Genomic DNA, 19,989 nt, shown 5'->3' with positions numbered 1-19,989 from the left:
CACTTAGATTGTTATTGATTTCAATTACTCAGGACAAGCTCAAATGCCATTTACGTCATCGACATACATTTGATCACTCCATACTTAAAAGCCGACTTTTATAACCATAGTAACGGAAACAAGACATACACACACTGGAATACTTCTCTAGTTGCATGACACTAATGGTATTATCTGAAGCTAGCAATCTTTGACAAAGTCAGATTTCATTCTATCATTGTATGTATCACATTCCCCCATCTCCAATCCCCACCTCATGAAGTGATGCTGCTCCTTACCAAAATGCCAATTTTGTATCCATAGTAACGGAAACAAGACATACACACACTGGAATACTTTTCTAGTTGCTGGATACTAATGACATTATCTGACTCTAGCAATCATTGACAAAGTCATATTTCTTTCTATCATCCTATACCACGCATCCCCACCTCACTTCTCCCTCGCATTAAAAGTGATGTAGATCATTGGTCAGCGAGAAGTTGAAATCACAAAAACATCTGCTGTCCCTCTTCATCCCCCACTCTTGCTCAACATCCCAACCGTTAATCCTCATTGTGAGAGGAAACCAAGGGAAATTTAAGGAGATTTTATTTATCAGTATGAAATTATGACACTTTTTATGAGAATTGTTCTCATTTATAGAGATAGACTGTACGAGACATGTTGTGTTGTTCTGCCCTCACCAGCCTCCTCTGATACAGATGTGGGAGGGGTTGATCAATGTGCAAGGGCACCCCAATTGCACAGTGCTTTGCTGTGACACCCAGCCTGCTTTGCAGTGACACCCAGCCTGCTTTGCAGTGACTCCCAGCCTGCTTTGCAGTGATGCCCAGCCAGCTTTGCAGTGATGCCCAGCCTGCTTTGCAGTGACTCCCAGCCTGCTTTGCAGTGTCATAATCACCTCACATCTGTATTCATCATCATCCATTCCAGTTTGTATATAACATGTAGTCTGTTGATTTGACAGTGTTTGTGTGATGTATGTCATTACAATATTACTGATCATCTGTCCACAACACCTCACATCTGTATATCTTTGTCCATTCTGATATTTATACTTATATTTGATATTTGATGTACTGTGACAGAACCATATGCTGTTTGTCATTGCAGTATTACCACAGTCAGAAGAACAAGTAAACCATTTGAAAGCTGATCTGTCCAAATACATAGAAGATGCAGATTTTACCTACCAGGACTTTGCTAAGAGGGGATCAATGTCAACCATTCCAACATTCAGAGTCCAGGTATGCTACCACCCCTCTGTTTCATTCACTTTGGTTTAGTCCTATCAGTCTGTCTTGAATGGATCACTTGATTTTCAAGTAATGTGGTATACAGAATAAGAAGTATGCTTATGAATTTATATTTAAGAGATAGATTCAAAATCCTCTCTTTCTTAAAATGTTTGTAATACAAACCTAAGAATGATTTATTGGCAACAATCCTTGTCCTGACCTTCGGTATTTTATGATTAATTCTAGTAGATTGTGTGTCTGTGTAAAAACATGCTGGTAGTATAAATTTAAATAGTAGTAAATAAAGTAAAGTAAGGTAAATTATATTCAAGTGATCAAGTGATACATGTATGTATATGTATTTACGTTTTAATTTATTTGTTATAGCTGGTATGTACTTTGATGACATCTCTATTTTGATAGGGCTCTACAGCTGTACAGTTTTTGTTGGCATCTTTCTTTTGGCTCTAATTTTGTATAATCTTTATTTTTTTTATAGAGCTTAGGTTCTTAGTAAAGATAGGGTTATATTAAACTTGTGATATTAATAACAATATAATGAACTTTCTTAATTATAGAAAATTATCAGAGGTTGAGAACCCCAGTAACAGAAAGAGAGATTATAGTAAACGTGGAACAGTTTCCGATACATTGTACCATAATTTGGGGGGGAACCTCGGTAAAATGACAGGGGAACTCAAGTACATTTTACCTGCTTTAATACACCCTTAACAAAAACACTGGAGTCAGTCAGTCAGTTTTTTTGGATAATCCGGGAAGATGAAAGATGAAAAAAAAGAGCAATTCAGAAAGTTGTGAGATGAAGTCAGTTATTAAGGCAACATGGAGATTTATATAGGTGTTATTCTGTTGTTTTAATCTTGTTAGTACTTTATATAGCTGTACCAGTCAAGTATTTAAAATGTAAGAGTACAAGTAATTGATCATCTGTCAGGCTTAACCCCATCCCTTCCTTGAAAACAGAAAGTAAAGGAATCGATGTTTTTGTATAACCCATTACCACCTACCCACCCCAGCTTCAGGTGCAAGTCAAAACAAATTCATTGTAAAAATGAATGAAAAGAGACTAGACTAGAGTTACATCAGTTTCTGGGTGATACTGACAAAGACTCTGAAAGGAAAGTTGTCAATATTAGCATATTAATGAAATAGTAACTAGCATGCAGATAACATGCCTTGCCCTCATGATGGCAACTGTAGACTGAGTATAGATCAAGTGTAACTAGCATGCAGATAACATGCCTTGCCCTCATGATGGCAACTGTAGACTGAGTATAGATCAAGTGTAACTAGCATGCAGATAACATGCCTTGCCCTCATGATGGCAACTGTAGACTGAGTATAGATCAAGTGTAACTAGCATGCAGATAACATGCCTTGCCCTCATGATGGCAACTGTAGACTGAGTATAGATCAAGTGATGATGCAATATTTAGCCAGCCTTTACTACGTAATCTAATACTCTACACATTAATTATTTCTGGTTAAATCAATAATCCAATTTAACTGTATAATAACTTCACTAATGAGAGAGAGTGGGTTTTATTGTACACATAACAATTATGTAGGAAATACTTGGAAATTGCATAAACTCCTGACGGATTTACATCATTGAGCTAGTCATGCATATCGCGATATTACTGTTTTTGATACATTTTGAAACCAAGTAAATGTAGCGTGAATTTGGTGACGTCAAAAGCAGTCATTCCTATCAAGATATCATTTATTTTAGTAGAATACAACAGGAAATGATGATACCCATTACCTACGTACTCAGTCTGGTTTAGTCAACAAGAATAATATGTTATCGTTAATCTCTGACAGACTATTTTGCAATGCAGTCCATGATCTTCTAAAAAAAACATAAAAAATTACAATTCATCAGACCCTTGAATATCATCTAAATTGAACAGATTTTATAGTGGGTGTGCTGTATGACAGCACCCTCTATCAGCTGAATATTGGCTATTGTTGATGGGAAATGGTGAAATGGAGTTGATGTTTCTTGGTAATCATGTGATGTGATATCATGAAATGACTCCAGAACCCAGAGTTTATGAAATACCTTTATTTCCTTGAGTGATTGTTCCCCTTTTTAGCACAACTGAACTTGTTCAGTAGTGCTATAGGGATCGCCCGGCGTCTGTCTGTCTGTCTGTGTGTGTGGATGTGTGTGTGTGTGTGTGTGTGTGTGTGTGTGTGTGTGTAAACAACTTAAAGTCAAAAACCGCTGAACCGATTGCCACGATATTTGGTGGGTCCATTACTTTGGGTGTCTAGTTGGGAAATTGTTCAAATCAAAATGATCGCATCACAGGTGTGTGATTTGGGTCAAAAAATGTGATTTTTGGTCAAAAAACTTAAACTCAGAAACTACTGGGCAGATTGGTGCGAAATTTGGTGGGAACATTCTTAAGGGGGTGTAAAGTAAGATTTGTTCATGACGGGATGATTCCATCAGTGATATGCAAATTAGGGCTAAAAATGTGTCTTTTTGGTTAAAAATCTTTAATTCTAAAACTACTGAGCAGATTGGGCTGAAATTTAATGGGAATGTATCTAGGGATGTATGGACGAAGAAACATTAAGCATACCATGATTCCATGAGTGATATGCAAATTAGGTGTAAAAATGTTCATTTTTGGTCAAAAACTTATATCTCAAAAAGTACTTGGTCAATTAGTCTGAAACTTGGCAAGATGTTTCTGAAACTGTTATTCTGCAGATTTTCTTCAAAATATTTTGACAAAATCGGCCCTAGCAACCATGACCACACCCTTTAGCAACAACCAAATGGCAGTATATTTTGGTCAAATAACAACATCATCTGGTAAGCAAGTGAGTAAACATTCAAAAAATGTATGCAAATACCCTAGCAACCATGACCACGCCCATAGCAACAGCCAAACGGTGGTGTATTTCACAAAGATAACAATAGGGTTTAATAGATAATTGAATAAACATCCAAAAAATGTATGTAAATTTGCATAGCAACAAGACCACGCCCATAACAACAGCCAAATAATCACGTATATTGCAAAGATAACAACAGGAATAGAAAGACAGATGAATAAACATTCAAAAAATGTATGCAAATACCCTAGTAACCATGACCATGCCCATAGCAACAGCCAAACGGTGGTGTATTTCACAAAGATAACAACAGGGTTTAATAGACAATTGAATAAACATTCAAAAAATGTATGTAAATTTTCCTAGCAACAAGACCACGCCCATAGCAACATAGACTAGCATATGGATAAACATTTTTAAAAACTACAGTTGTGCTACAACGCCATTGGTGGTATTTTTAATAACAATGTTGAAAACATAGCATCGAATTTGAGACGTGTCTAACTATTGAATCATATTGTTTGGTTTAGGACTATTCATGGGAGGACCATGGATTTTCATTGGTAAATAGACTCTATTCTGACATCGGATCACTCCTTGATGATAAATTCAGAGTAGCCCAAGATCTTACCTATAACACGTAAGTACCTTGTTAAGTATTTCTTTCTTGTCAGTTATACTTTTCATGATCACAGACCTAAGTATAATCATACATTTTCACATACCTAGGTGTAATCATACATTTTCACAGACCTAGGTATGATTGTACCTTTTTTCACAGACCTAAGTGGTGTTGTATTTTTTTCACAGACCTAGGTATGATTACCTATTTTCTCAGACCGAGGTATGATTATACCTTTTTTCACAGACCTAGGTGGCATTGTATTTTTTCCACAGACCTAGTTACCTATTTTCACAGACCTAGGTATGATTGTACCTTTTTTCACAGACCTAGGTATGATTTTACCTATTTTCACAAACCTAGGTATGATTGTATTTTTTTCACAGACCTAGGTATGACTACCTATTTTCTCAGACCTGGGTATAATGACAATAAAAGTTACAAGTTAAATCACTGCATCTGGATTGCTATATCGCCAATCAATGAAAAGTCATGTCATTTGTGAATAGTAAAGAATGTCAAGAGATTACCAGTATATATATTGTCATTAAAATATATTGTCATATGTGGTCAAATGTATTAAAGGCCCACTTCATATTTGGATTAAAATTTATGTATACAGAAAGACCATTTTTTTGTTCTGGACCAGATTTTTTTATAGCTCCTTCAGACAACTGTTTCTCATGCCCAGATTTTAATCCCAATCCGGCATTAGCCATTATATTAATTTTTACATAGGAAATGTAAAGTAAAATAAATTCAACTGAAATCTTGTACTAAATATGTTATGTATAATGTTTGAATTTGTGGTTTTAAATTGACAGTATGGGTATGCAAACTAATGTTGATACGTCCAGTCTGAGGCGAGGTATTTGGAACTATATTCATTGTATGTTTGGTATTCGACATGATGATTACGACTATGGTGAAGTTAACCAGCTGTTAGAGAGGAGTTTGAAAGCATACATTAAAACCGCCACTTGCTTCCCAGAAAGAACCACCAAGAAACACTTTGATGGTTTCTGGAGGGGATTCAAGCACTCAGAAAAGGTAGGTTTAGATTCATGTTACAGTCTCTCACATTGATTATATAATCCATAAATCGTAAAATGGTAAAACCCATGGCATATGCTTCAAGTTGATTGAAGTCTGGCTTCTGAACAGCACCCCCTAGTGGCCAAACTATCAAATCTTTTGTCTTTCTGATAACCAGATTAAGGTGTATTGCATGACTTTTCTGAAATTTCCTGGTAAACCCTTGTGTGTATCAAGTTATTCTTACAAGTCACTTTGTGTGAAATCTGTCAATCTTCTTCACAAGATGTTAAATTTGATTAATTTCTGTTATTATAGCTTGATTGCACACAAAGTTATACATTTCTTGAGTTTCTTCCGAGAGATCAAGATTTGAGAAAATCTGGGATACACTCCTAAGCTGTCCAATAATATGTTGCCATTTCTATGTGTTACTCTCCCCCACTAGGTTCATGTTAATGTGATGATACTTGAAGCTCGCATGCAGGCAGAACTTCTCTACGCATTGAAGGCTGTCATGAAGTACATGACATGAGGAACAAAATGAACAATCAAATCAACGACAGTCAACACAACGACAGCTTGTTCCTGTGGCTACTGCATCCTTTGCTACCTACCGTACCAAGAAACGCTAAGCTAAAATGCACTGCAAGATCATTGAGCAATTGATGTGTGACAGTAAAGCAACAAGAGATGTGATGCCCCCCTTTATATATTGCAATAATCATAGCCACATACTGTTATGTGATGTGTGCTTCCAAAAACTACAAACAAAAACAAAGGGAGATTACTACCTGTATGCATTATCATGAGTGTATGTGTTATTGCTATGTTTGACTTTTATTATAGTTACAATTTTCCAGCAGTCTGATAAGAATATTAAGTTAAATGACATAGGTGTGAATGCCATTGTAGAATAATACAAAATTTGTGTCTTTTGAAAGGACCTAAAATTTTCACAAAGGTGCATATTGTGACTGATTTAGAATAATTTACTAGTTCTATTACCTTGATATAACTACCTTTGAAGAAAAATACCACTATGGTATCAATCAGTCTTCCTTTCTTGTGGTGATATCAGATAAGAGACATAATTGGTTGAGATGGTGATCAAAACTGAGTTAGTATCATTGTTAGCCAATCAGATTAACCAATCCATTTCTGAAAAGGATGTCCCCTTCACATTGAAGGAATCAATTGATCGCAAGCTGGATAGTAGCATTGTTCACCAATCACTTTGGATCTTCCATTGATGATGTCATGAGCAAATCTGATTGAACCATTCATTTGATTGTAACCTTGGAAACCAATACTAACCAATCAGATAACACCATCAGTCACTTGATTAAGATCATAACCAATTACAAGGGAACAACAACATCATTGACCAATCATATTGAACCAACAATAATTTGAGATAAAGGTTGTAACCAAGGTAACAACAGCATTAACCAATCAGATTGAGTCATCAATTACTTGATAAAGGTCGTAACCAAGGAAACAAAAGCATTAACCGATCATCTTGAAATACCAATCTATTAAATTGTCAAAGTTTCTGTTATCACAGACATGATTGGAAGACAAGAATAATTACAAGCCCATTGTCAGGAGCTGATATGACATTACTATTAGATAATAGGCCATACAACTAAGAAATACAGTCTTTAGTGTTAGTAATTAGAATCCAGCATATTAGAGTTTACAATGTAGGTTAGATTGCTAGTAGTACACAGTATTCAGAGTTGAAAGATCAAAGGTTAAAGGTCAAGGATTATGACAGATATCCTGCTGCTGGAAACATATTTTACATTTTCAGTTTCATCAGAAATTTCTCTTTGATATTTCCAAATCTCAACCAGTCAAGCTCCTGTTAAAACCAAAAAAAAACAGTCAGTAAATATTGATTGGTATTTGACAGCAAGAAAGTGTTTTGTGTTTTGGTATATTAGTTAACAAATTGTAAGAAGTAACCTTAGATGAAGGATTTTCACCATCTCCATACCAATCCACAGTCACAACATTTTAATTATACTACCCAAACTTCTTCTTTTTTTAAATGAAGTCATCTAACACAACAGTGTTTACCCTCTGCTGCATTTTTAAAATGACAAACTAATTGACAGTGCTTTCTCAGAAAGTCACAATAGAGGAAACAGATGACAAGCAACAATGTCATCACATAGTATGTCACAACATAGCAACCCATGCAGGTATTCTGTCATAGTTCTTGACTGCGATTCCAAAATGATGATAATGATTCCTCCCCCCACTGTCCCTTGATATTAGGATGACCCTCTTTGTTTTCTGATATGGGGTCAATCCACTTTTCAAGGATCTGGGGTCGAACAAATAGGGAATATCTATTACTGAAATGGTGCTGTGTTTTTTTTCCTAAACTGTAATAGCTTATTTCAATTGAAGTCAACATGATTCTTGTAAGTTGTATATAATATAACAGTCATTGTTATCAGAAAGAAATAAAAAATTTGTCAAACAAACAAAAAAAATATATAAAAGACTCAAAAAATGAACTAAAAACCTGTACAGCAAGTAATGACATTGTTAAACTCCTATGTGCTTTAAGAGTACATCTTTCCAATGAACAGCACCCTCTCTAAACACACATTGCCATTGTGCATTTAATTTGGTGCAGCCATCTTGAAGTCTACTCCAGACTACTGCTAGATGGTGCTGTTCACTGTCGCCATCTTGAACTCCACTCCAGACTACTGCTAGATGGTGCTGTTCACTGTCGCCATCTTAAACCTGACTCCAGACTACTGCTAGATGGTGCTAGATGGTGCTGTTCACTGTCGCCATCTTAAACTCGACTCCAGACTACTGCTAGGTGGTGCTGTTCACTGGATAGATGTATTAAATGTTTTCAAGATGATGCCATTTTTGGAGCATGTATTGAGGCATGAAATATACAAACAAACAAGCAAAAACTAGTTCCCTAGGGTATAGATTTACATATCTTGCATATTTAACATATTTACTCTACTGAGTAGATGTGTCTCATTTTGTATCAGCACTCTTTTTTTTATGCAGTTTACTTTTTCTAGATGAAGACCAATTGTTTTTGTTTTTGGATCATGTACATTGATTTCTGCAGTTGCCATAGTGTTAATTTTCGTGTACATGTACATCAATATCAGTATTATAATTTATCGGTTATAGTCCTACTGGAAATGATTTTTTTTTTATATTAATTTTTAGTGTTATGTTTGTATTTCTAAGATAAGTATTGCTGGAGGCAAATTTACATGTAAATTATCTCAAGTCTTCATTTAAACAACCTAAAAACAGGTTACTTAGGTAGAAAACCTAAATTTATATACTTAAAAATGGAATAATATTTGCATACCACAGTCGTGGTAACGAGTTACTGTTATACCCCACCTAAAATTGACTGATCTGCTAAAACAAAGGAAGTGGTGTATACCAATTCAACTATAGGGGTAGAAAGGTGGATCATTATAGTTGTGAGACATCATTCACTGCCAGGAGTAAGACCTATGGAAATTTAGTCACAGAAGAAATCAAAAACCTTCTTAGTTTTTGGCCAGTAATAAGAAAGTAAATAAGAGCTCTAGACAAAAATCTATATTGTTGCAAGTAGTCAGAATTCTATTGATCATTGAGGCATTGTGAGTTCATATTTCTGTTTAAATCTAGTTATTAAGAACTAGCATACATACCCAGACACAAAAGAAATATATACATATATATATAGTGTCACAGAATAGAAAAAAACAAAAATAAAAACCAATACTGCTCTAGTGATATGATAATAAGTAAGCCCCTTTTTAGTAAACAGTAGTTGTGAATAATTTTTGACCCTCCTACAACTGATTAATTGTCTCTATACCGGGTAGAAAATATTTCACTCCATGGTAACAGCTCCATATTGCAGTTTAAATGAATCCCTCAGTTCTTTTCCCAGAGTAGTTTTACAATTGAGAACTTACTGGTCTACACTAGAGAAATTTAGTGTATCAGTATTACATTCCAGACCATTGGTTTAGAATTGTTAACCATACAACACTGCATGCGTGTCCTGAGAGTCTCCCATCCTGAGTCCATATTGAAAAGTCAAGCTTATTTCTGCCTTTAGTATTCTTGTAGTGATTATTGCCACCAACTTAAATATAATTTTAACAATTTGGTGATAAACTGCAATCTGGTAACTTCTTCAACTTTGAAATCCTGTCAAAACAAAGAGATTGTGGTAACTGTGATGTTATTTCTTGAAAAGTTTTCCCAGAAACCTCTACAGGAAATTCTCAAATAGCAGAATACATGCAAGTACAGTAGGGCTTCTTTTACAAGATTTCAAAGTTGAGTAAGTTACCAAGGTGCTATTTTATCTGTTAAAATCACATGCAAGTTAATTATAGTAGGTGTACTTAAGGCAAAACAAGTCTGACTAGAATTTTCCTTTGAGAGTATTTTTTCAATCAAACAAACATAACATTTCAAAGTAGTTTCCATTAGATGAAACAGAATTCAGATATCATCTATCCTGTCCACTAAAAGTCTGATGGTGAAAATCATGTCACCTCTATGCCTCTGTAATCATGTTACCTGCTCGAAAGAAAAAAAAAACATACAGGGAATATACCAAAATATATGGTATTCCATTTATATTACTGAATTTAATAACTTGTTTCACAGACACCTAATATGTAAGACTCATCTTTTGTGATACTTGACAGCATTTAGGCTCAGTGTGGTGTTGTATAGTTCAATTCAGCCAGTTTCAATTGTAAGTGGAAAAGTTGAAAGGATTTTGTCACCATTAAATTGTTTGTATATTATTGCTAATTGCCAGAGCACATTTTTAATGACAATAACAGAAATAAACAGCAGCAATATTGTAAATTGTTTGAAAACTTGAAGTTGCATTCCTTACTGTCTTTTAATGAATTAATACATAATTTCTCTGATTGGATAAATCTGTTGTATTTCAGACAGAAAGACATTGTGTTATTTGGCAGTATTAATGACATACCCTCCCCAGTTAAGAGAAAATGGCCATATTTTCCAAACATATAGTGTGGTAATGATGTGAATTATTTTGCATGGGGAGAGGTAGTTTGGCATTGATATACTCAATGTAGCTTTAGAGATTGTTGTTTATGTACAAAGATAATGTATTATAATTTTTACAACACACACAAAAAAAGAAAACTTTTGTAAAGTATGCTTCTTGTCATTATTGGTGCCATGTCCGTTGATTTGGCTGCAGATGTATGAAAGGTGTTAGTCAGTATCCCACCATCAAAACTCTCTCAAATGGAACTGAACAGAAAGAAAAGAAATTGGCTAGACATATCACGATAATTGGTGTGTAAGAATCTAGTATTTGCAAAGTAAGAACTGTCCTAAAATTGAACCCATTTCTGCCAACACTCCATTGCGAAACTCCTAGCATAGTATGTCTGTTGAATGAACAACAAACTTTGACTTGAACATGGAAACTGCTTACTTGAAAATGGAAAACGACTTCCTGGGTATGATGGTATTTCGAAAGTATACATTTTTGTGAACAAATTAATATTCCATAGATTGATGCATTTATAGATTTGTCTATATTTGGACTCGTTATAAGAAAGTATCACATATGGACATGTTTTAAGAAACTACCATATATGGACATGTCCATCACTGAATAAATTTGCCATATACAGATATATCAAACACAAATATTCTCACCTCAGCCAGGAAGGAAAATACTGTTTCCATTAGTGTCAATCCAAAGGTTTTGGTCACTTCACAGGTAAAGGCATTGTCTACAATGTAGCACATTAAAGTGCCTTACCATTATCCCATAGTTTCCGAGAAAGATCAGAAAGTAATCCAAAATATAAATGGCCTTTGTGAAAGTTAGACTGTTGAGGAGATGTATGATGTCAAGAACATAGCTGTTCTGTTCAGAACCCAAAGAATCCATTTTGAATATTGTGAATTAATTGTATGCATTCAATGAAGGATCCCAAATTCCAGTCCCCAAATGAATTTCCCAGTTTTTTTGTTTTGAAATTGTGGCACCTAAAGTCACTATGAATATTGTGCAAATGCTGTTATATATGGAGGATTTTGTTAGTTGTTGAGGGTTCCCAATCTCTGATTGCAAGGATTGCCAAGACTTCCATGAGAGTGTGATTTCATTGAACTGTTAACAACAACTAGGATGAGTTGTAGCCCAAAACAATTAATTGTCTGTGTATTATTATCTTAGGAAGCTCTACACCAAGCCAGGGCATTTGCTCTCAGAAGCACTGAAGTCTCTGCTTTTGAAATTACCAACAGTGGTGTTACTTGTAAGTGGATCTCCAAGGCACTTGTAATTCTTGGTACCTGCAATGGCATTTTACCTCATGCTAGAGGGTCGTGCAGGCCTATAGTAATGCATGTGTAGCACACGAACCGGAAGTTATAGTGTCGACCAAGAAATCGAATGTTCGTTATTTTTATGATGCGTCTAGGCAGTAATATTCTATTTCAGGTACCGAGAATTGACCACCCTCCAATGTGGGTCACATAGTGATGTGATTACACCATCGGTTTATATATAAGATCCACTTAGATTTAGTAGAGTAATTTCAAAAACCAGGAAAAATTTATGAACTTCCAAGAGTGAAAGGCTTAAGGTCGGTTGGGTGTAGATAGCTGTCTGAGATAGTAACACTAAGACAAGTCTTTGGGCTAAATGAGTGGTTAGAAAGTGGCGTTATACATGGCACACGCCGACAATAAGCATGCTATTTCTTAAGAGGATGGAGTTAGTGTTTTCTGTATTCTGTATTGCATAGGATTCAGTATAGATAGCTTTATGGAAACATTCAAAGAAACATGAAGTGATGACAGAAAAAGAATGTAAACTGTATGGCAACTTAGTAAAACTATTATCATTTTGTATTATTAGCTGAAAATCATCTGTAAATGAACTAGGAGTACATGAAGTTTGAGTTTATGTTGACGTTCAGCTGTTTAAGAGAAGGATACACATTAAAAGAAAGGGCCACAGTCCTTGCTTTTGTACCTATGCTTTCCGCGTCATTTACTGTCTCAAAAAAATCTATCCTGTAAATCAGTTTCTCTCCTCTCCTCATTTATCCAAATATTTGGTACCTATCTTTCAACCTTTCTTTGAGTTCCTTTAAATGTTAACCACAAATTTCCCCCACTCTGCTTTCCCTCTCTATTGAGTGCAGTGGTTACAACCCCACTCTGTTTTCCCTCTCTATTGAGTGCAGTGGTTACAACCACACTCTGCTTTCCCTCTCTATTGAGTGCAGAGGTTACAACATCGGAAAATAGTGCTGTTACATGTAACTCTCCGGATATAAATAAGTTATACCACGTATTGGTGCACATTAGTAAGACCCTGTGCCGTGCTGCCCAGCTAAAAGATACCCAGTGCTAGTATGTTTGTTACTCATGTACTGTTGCCATGACAAACACCAGCCAAACTCTAACTCCCATGATGAATCCCTCAACAAAGTGAACCCAAATCCATTAATTACATTGTATACCCAGGATTTGACGTGGCACCTTATACCGTTAAGTAGTCTACCTTGCATTTACTAGATATTAAAGTTTGGAAAAGTAATTTTCTCGTCGAACAACTCGAAATTCACATCCTTTATAATTAGTAATATTTTTGAAGGCACATTATACAAACTTCCAAACGATAGCAGAACCTTAGTATCGTAATATTAGAGGGAATGAGTTTGAACTCTGGCTGACATCATTTCAAATTGTAAGCCGATCTTAATGATTCCGCTACCACTCATTCTGCATATACACTTTTCTCCTTTTATATGTAATTTCTGAAATACGCATGGCTACTAAGTGTCGATGTCTGCCTCCATCAGTTACCCAAAGAACCTTCGAGACGATACCACTGATTAAAATGGCACCTGAAATATGTGTACATCTAGATGTTAACTGACATTTGAAAATCACATATAGGCTATAAGTTTATATATATAATGGTTCACAATTTGAGTTAGGTCTATTCCACTCTCTGAGCTCACTCCTTCGCTCCCACACTTCCCTAGCCAGGTTCACCAAAGAACCACCATGACAGTACGTACGTGGTATTACTAAAGCATATTTGATAACAACGCAACGTCAATATACCCATCACGATTCTATCATTAGTAATATCTTTTTGTAATTATTCTTTCTTTTATGTCAATCTTTGTTTTCTATAGTGGTAATACCTTCGATGTCTTTCATGATATTAGTTTCAATGGGAATGCATTAGGAATATGTGCATTACGATTGGCTGTATATTTGCATGTATAAATAAAGGATGATCATTGGCAACATCTCCAGACTCTAGTTGTGTTTTATGTGACGATCGTACGAGTCGTTCATTTCAGATTACATCACAATGCTTCAAATTCAATCTATGTAATGTCATCGACATCCGTACCTAAAGGCGTCGCTATAGAAACCAAATGAAACAAGATTAAGCCATTCTCATTCGTATATTTCTCCATTAATTTTGCAAACAAATTATTACTGCAGTTTTTGCAAGGGTGCCATCTATGGTTCTTTGCCCCATTTTAAGCAGACAGTTTCTTCTATTTTGTCATTTTTTGATTTGGTAAATGCGATGATTTATGACAGACCAGACGTATTTTATTGTTCTTTGGCACAGGTGCAGTTAAAGAGATTATTTTGCGACACTACATGTGTAACAACAGGTTGCAATGTTGATTATTATAAAAAAAATTACTTTTTATTTTCTGATAATCATATGCCAAAAATAGTGATGTTTATTAATTTTATCGGCATTTTGAACTCGAATGATGTGTATTGGATTAATACAATTCTAATACATGAAAACTACTTATTGTAACATTTTACCTGCTCTTTCCCAAGCTGGGACAGAGTCGCGGCTTTTCAACACTCGATACAACAGCTAAAAATACAACATCCTATGCCCCTATGACACTACACTACGTAGTGGAAAAAGCCGATATCATAATCCTTTCGTGCTTGAGTGAAGATACTTACACAAAACTCTAAATTCAACTATTCTACTCCATGCCTTCGTTGCATGCCTTCGGTGGACGTCTTCTGGGGACGCCTTCTGGGGATGCCTTCGGTGCACGTCTTCTGGGGACGCCTTCTGGGGATGCCTTCGGTGGACGTCTTCTGGGGATGTCTTCTGGGGATGCCTTCGGTGAACGCCTTCTGGGGCTTGTTACTTACGATAAATGATGTCATGATAGAATTTCATGTACGTAAAATCTATTACGTCATCGTGTAGTTTGATTGATTTGAGTGCCAGCACGGGATGGTTAAGGTATGCTATGAAACAACACAACACAACACAACGCACCACAACAACCAACCAACCAACCAAATAAACAAATGAACAAAAAATCAGACACACAAACAATCAATAAAAAAGTTAGCTTATAATTTCTCTATGTCGCCCCCCCCCCCCATATTTAAATATTTTCCCTCCTCTTCTGTCACCACATTACCCAGATCTTTGTCGCAAACCAGAGCTAATAATAGTATTACTTCCAGCACACTGCGAAATATCAAGCATGCGTCGCATGCGTCACATCTATACCATGGCAGTTATAGGTAAATGAATCATTTGATGACGTCATTATTTTGTGCACATATATAAACTTTTGAACGTTATACAGTGGTTATATACTCATTTCCAAATACAAATCAACATAAATACGATAATATTATTATATCAGGTATAAATCTATGTAAGTATTTTTTATTTCTTAGATGAAAATGTATCTCAAGTTGGCAATTAACAAAATTATGGATAAACATTTTAAAAAATTAAAAGACCAAGATATACACAGGAAAATGAAATGCATATTAAATAAATGAATAAATAAATAAATAAATAAATATATATTTACATACATATAATATGCATTTCATTTTCCTGTGTATATTATGGTCTTTTATTCTTTAATTTATATACACACACGCCCACACACACACACACACACACACACACGCACGCACCCCCATATATATATATATATATATATATATATATATATATATATATATATATATATATATATATATATATATATATATATATTGCTGCTACTAAGAGGGCAACATTGTTTATTTTGTGACACGAATATCGACACTGATTGAATATTGATCCTCGTCGTCAGCTAAACAACACATTAATCACCACAATATAGTAATTGCATACGTGTCATCACTATGGCATTTGGAAATTAAAATAATCACATATTGACCTGCTACTTTTTATTTCCTGTCAGAATTTATTACATATGTGCTGTTTTTATTTTAGCTATAAATTGGTTTAATCCTATCAGTACGTACAATAGCTAACGTTTTATATGTCCTTATTTGACTGGTTTTATCTAGTTCCCCTGTCTGGGTTTTCATGTCAAGAATCACTGATACGTGCCATCACCATTTTTTTCCAGATTTTCAATTCGTAAGTCGATATTATCTGTCTGTTTTTTCGCATTATGATTTGATATACATAGTTTAGTTATTATTTATACCATAATTGTAATTCTTGTAGACGTTTAAATGTAAATATCATTATAATGCATAATTATGAAACGTTGCTTCGAAGTCTGATCGAAAGGTTGATAATGTCAAAGTTGGCCATATGGATAAGGATTGGGTATTTAGTTCGACCTGTCACAGTAACAAACTTTGTACACGATGTCACATTTTTATTAATTTAATTTATTTAAATTTTATTTAAAGAGGATTAAAAATCATACAGATAACCTGGTTTGCTAAAAGCTAGTCTTCCCCAGGGCCCTCTAAAAGAAAACAAAAACAGGATAAGTAAAATACACAGAGAAATACAAATATGTGATAAAAATACAATATACGGGATCAATAAAACTGACAGACACACTCATTAAAATATGCTGAGAGATGATGTATGATGATGTATGACATGTATGATGACGTTATGACTGGAATTCTACCAGATTTAAATGAAACAAGTAGATCCTATTAACCTATTTATTTTCATCACTTCTATGTGCCTTATACATGTGATATATAGGTCTTTAATAACATGAATAGTATTGACGTAATATTTTGGTCTAATATCATTATTACGTCACAACACCATCATCGTTACAGTCGTTTACGACAGTACTATAATAATCGTATTCATGTCTGTCACGAAAGCCACAGTTTTTCCAATGTACAGGACTGGGGATGGACCACAATTGCTTGTACGAAAAATACTATGAATCTTAGAGTACACTTGACAATTACTGATGGCTGGTTATGGCAATTAAAACCACTCACAATGTTTGTCGTGTAGTCTCTTTTGTCTTGTATCAAAGCGTAGACTTGGGACATACTGTATGCACTGTGGATACCGCAACACACACACACACACACACACACACACACACACACACACGCACACGCACACGCACGCACGCACGCACGCACGCACGCACGCACGCGCGCACACACACACACACACACACACACACACACACACACACACACACACACACACACACACACATTGTAGACGAAGCTGTTCAATGACGAAATGTTTAATGTCTTATTCACAGTCCGGTAAATGTTGAGTTTCCAAGCAATACCAGAGTTCAGAACTTCCCCATACAGAAATCCTAAAGCATACTACAGCAACGTTGTAGGTTTATCACAGATCAAATTCTGGAGATTAGCTCCCAGAACTGTCAAACCAGGCTCTTGCCGCACACGGCTGGATGGTTATAGTTGCCATAGGTGTCCTTCATTGTATATGCAAATTTATCAACTTGTTCTAGCCATCTGTCGAAACATGTTATGCTAATCTATTACTTAATTGCAATTATATGCGAGTGAACATGCTTCTAATTTCCATAACTAGTCAACAACTGTGACCGGTCAAACTAATGTCGCCGACCCCGATCAATAAACTCTACTTTTTATCACCACTTTGTGACAACGTCATTTTTAATTCAATAACTTGGGTAAGGCGCACAATATCTACAGTCCGTTTCAAGCTACCGTTCACTGGCTTTGTTTGAAACAAATGAGAAACTACAAGACTGAGTGAGTACAGTTTCTTGCCACATTTTGTCCCAATGAAATGAACTGAAATGTCACCATGGAGACATCAAATGCAGACGTCACAACTTTGACGCCCATGTGTCTGAGTCCAGCTGGAAATACGTTTCATTATAAAATGATGCAAGAAATTGTGATCATGCTATCTAAGTGTAGAATATGCAGATTCTTATTGATTTCTGCACGACTGTATCGGAAAGTGTGAATGGTGACTAGAAACGGGCTGTATTTCCTATGTTTTTGAACAAAACTAAATTATAATTATTGGAATATTTCATGGAAAATTTTGAGTTATTAATATCAGTAGTAAGGGTGACCGCCTTTTCCTGTTGTCATGGCCGACCACCTTACTTTTTTTTTCTCTTGTGTAAAACCAAAACAAAATACGTCAAAGATGGCGACGGTTTAGCGTCCTGTATTCGGTCGGACACGTAATAGGGAACTTGCAAACCCGCCATGTTGAATGTTGCATCATGGGAAATGGGATAATAAATGCTAATCAATTAGTATTGTAAACATTATTTTTACATTGTTTGTAACAACAGATAATCAATTTATAGTCACTCTGACCTTTGTGGGAGGTTTATTTTATCGGTAGCTCCAGATTAGGTATTACGATAACCACAGATAATCCCACAGTCCTTTGCGTCTGAGCATGCTCAGTCTGGATTGGAAGTTTCCTATTGCTGCAATAAATAAGTGAAAGGGAGAAAGTCCTGACAAACAAGTAATCATTATATTAAGCATGCAGTATGACGGGGAATGACATTTAAACCACCACAACCCACACGTGGATGTGCTGTTTGAATGTTTTCTTTGACTGACCGACCTCACCATTACCCGTCTATTATAACAAGTATCGAAAGGATCACCTTCACCAATGGTCTATGAGTCCGCCCCTGAAATTTAGTTGAATGGTTGAAGAGATGAGATATCAAAAGAAATATTAATTTTAATTTCTAAAGCCATATTTTGATAGATTTCAAAATTTGTCATATGGACATCTGTATTTTTTTGTCTTCCTTAGACTTACGTAGCCATCGCTTATATATATGTTATACTGAATATAGTCCGGACCATGCATTGAACACAGCCATTTTGGGTTTTGATCGTCGATGAGCTCGAAGTGGTGGGTATTGCACGGTCGGTACAAAGCACAGGTCAAGTTAGGTACAGGTACAGGTACAGGTACAGGTACAGGTGCAGGTACAGGTACAGGTACAGGTACAGGTACAGGTACAGGTACAGGTACAGGTACAGGTACAGGACAGGTCAGGTCAGGCATCGACAGTGTGTTATTTTTGGATTCACATTCGGATCCAACGATCCATCATTCGCAATATTTATTGGTTTTCATGGCAAATGTCTTTCTTTTTTTCAATTTCCACAGGTATTGCATGATCGCTGTTGTACTTTTACAGGTAAACATAGCCGGCAATGTCAAAGTTTGTTGGCCCGGGAGAACATCAAAAAGTTCGGTCGAGTATTGTAGGATTAACAGAAATTAAAACTACCATATTTCACTTGCCGCGATGACATTTATGGCCCACAGACTGTTGTATTTGTTATAAAGCTTACTGTGATTGTCCTGCAGGGTACGAATGGAGTGGAGTGGAGTGGTGTGGAGTGGAGTGGAGTGGTTTGGTGTGGTATGGTATGGTATGGTGTGGTGTGGTGTGGTGTGGTGTGGTGTGGAGTGGTATGGTACGGTGTGGTGTGGTGTGGTGTGGTGTGGTGTGGTGTGGAGTGGTTTGGTGTGGTATGGTATGGTGTGGTATGGTATGGTGTGGTGTGGTGTGGTGTGGTGTGGTGTGGTGTGGTGTGATGTGGTGCGGTGTGGTGCAGTATGATGCTTTTACTTTGAAATGATTCTTAGAATTTGTAATCATAATTAAAACGGTTATAGTGTTAATGTTCACTTGCTCTGTTTCAAACTTACATTATTTATTCTACGTATACACTTTAAGATCATAGCAACATCACAAATCTTGATGAAATAAACCATTTAAATTAACAGCGGACAAATTAAACTACAGACAGACACGCGGGCGTAAATGTTTTGATGTGTGCAATGCCCGTAGCAAATGATATAAACGTTGGTTGTCATATAGCATT

The 19,989-nt window shown here is 35.8% G+C and overlaps 1 protein-coding gene across 3 annotated transcripts in view; it reads left to right on the top strand.

Moving 5' to 3' along the window:
- The window catches only part of LOC144432591 (sestrin-1-like), a 112,803-nt gene extending 102,130 nt beyond the window's left edge, over nucleotides 1-10,673 (top strand). For all 3 annotated transcript variants that reach the window (XM_078120837.1, XM_078120839.1, XM_078120838.1), the window contains exons 9-12: nucleotides 1,117-1,250; nucleotides 4,646-4,755; nucleotides 5,562-5,787; nucleotides 6,221-10,673. In XM_078120837.1, coding sequence (XP_077976963.1) covers nucleotides 1,117-1,250; nucleotides 4,646-4,755; nucleotides 5,562-5,787; nucleotides 6,221-6,307 — 557 coding nt within the window. In that variant the 3' untranslated portion in view covers nucleotides 6,308-10,673. The remainder of the gene's footprint in view (nucleotides 1-1,116; nucleotides 1,251-4,645; nucleotides 4,756-5,561; nucleotides 5,788-6,220) is intronic.
- The last annotated feature ends 9,316 nt before the right edge of the window (nucleotides 10,674-19,989 follow it).

Source organism: Glandiceps talaboti, chromosome 3 (assembly GCF_964340395.1).
Source record: "Glandiceps talaboti chromosome 3, keGlaTala1.1, whole genome shotgun sequence".
In the NCBI taxonomy this organism is placed as follows: domain Eukaryota; kingdom Metazoa; phylum Hemichordata; class Enteropneusta; family Spengelidae; genus Glandiceps; species Glandiceps talaboti.
Note: the sequence above shows the minus strand (reverse complement) of the source record. Positions and strands in the feature narration are given on the sequence as shown.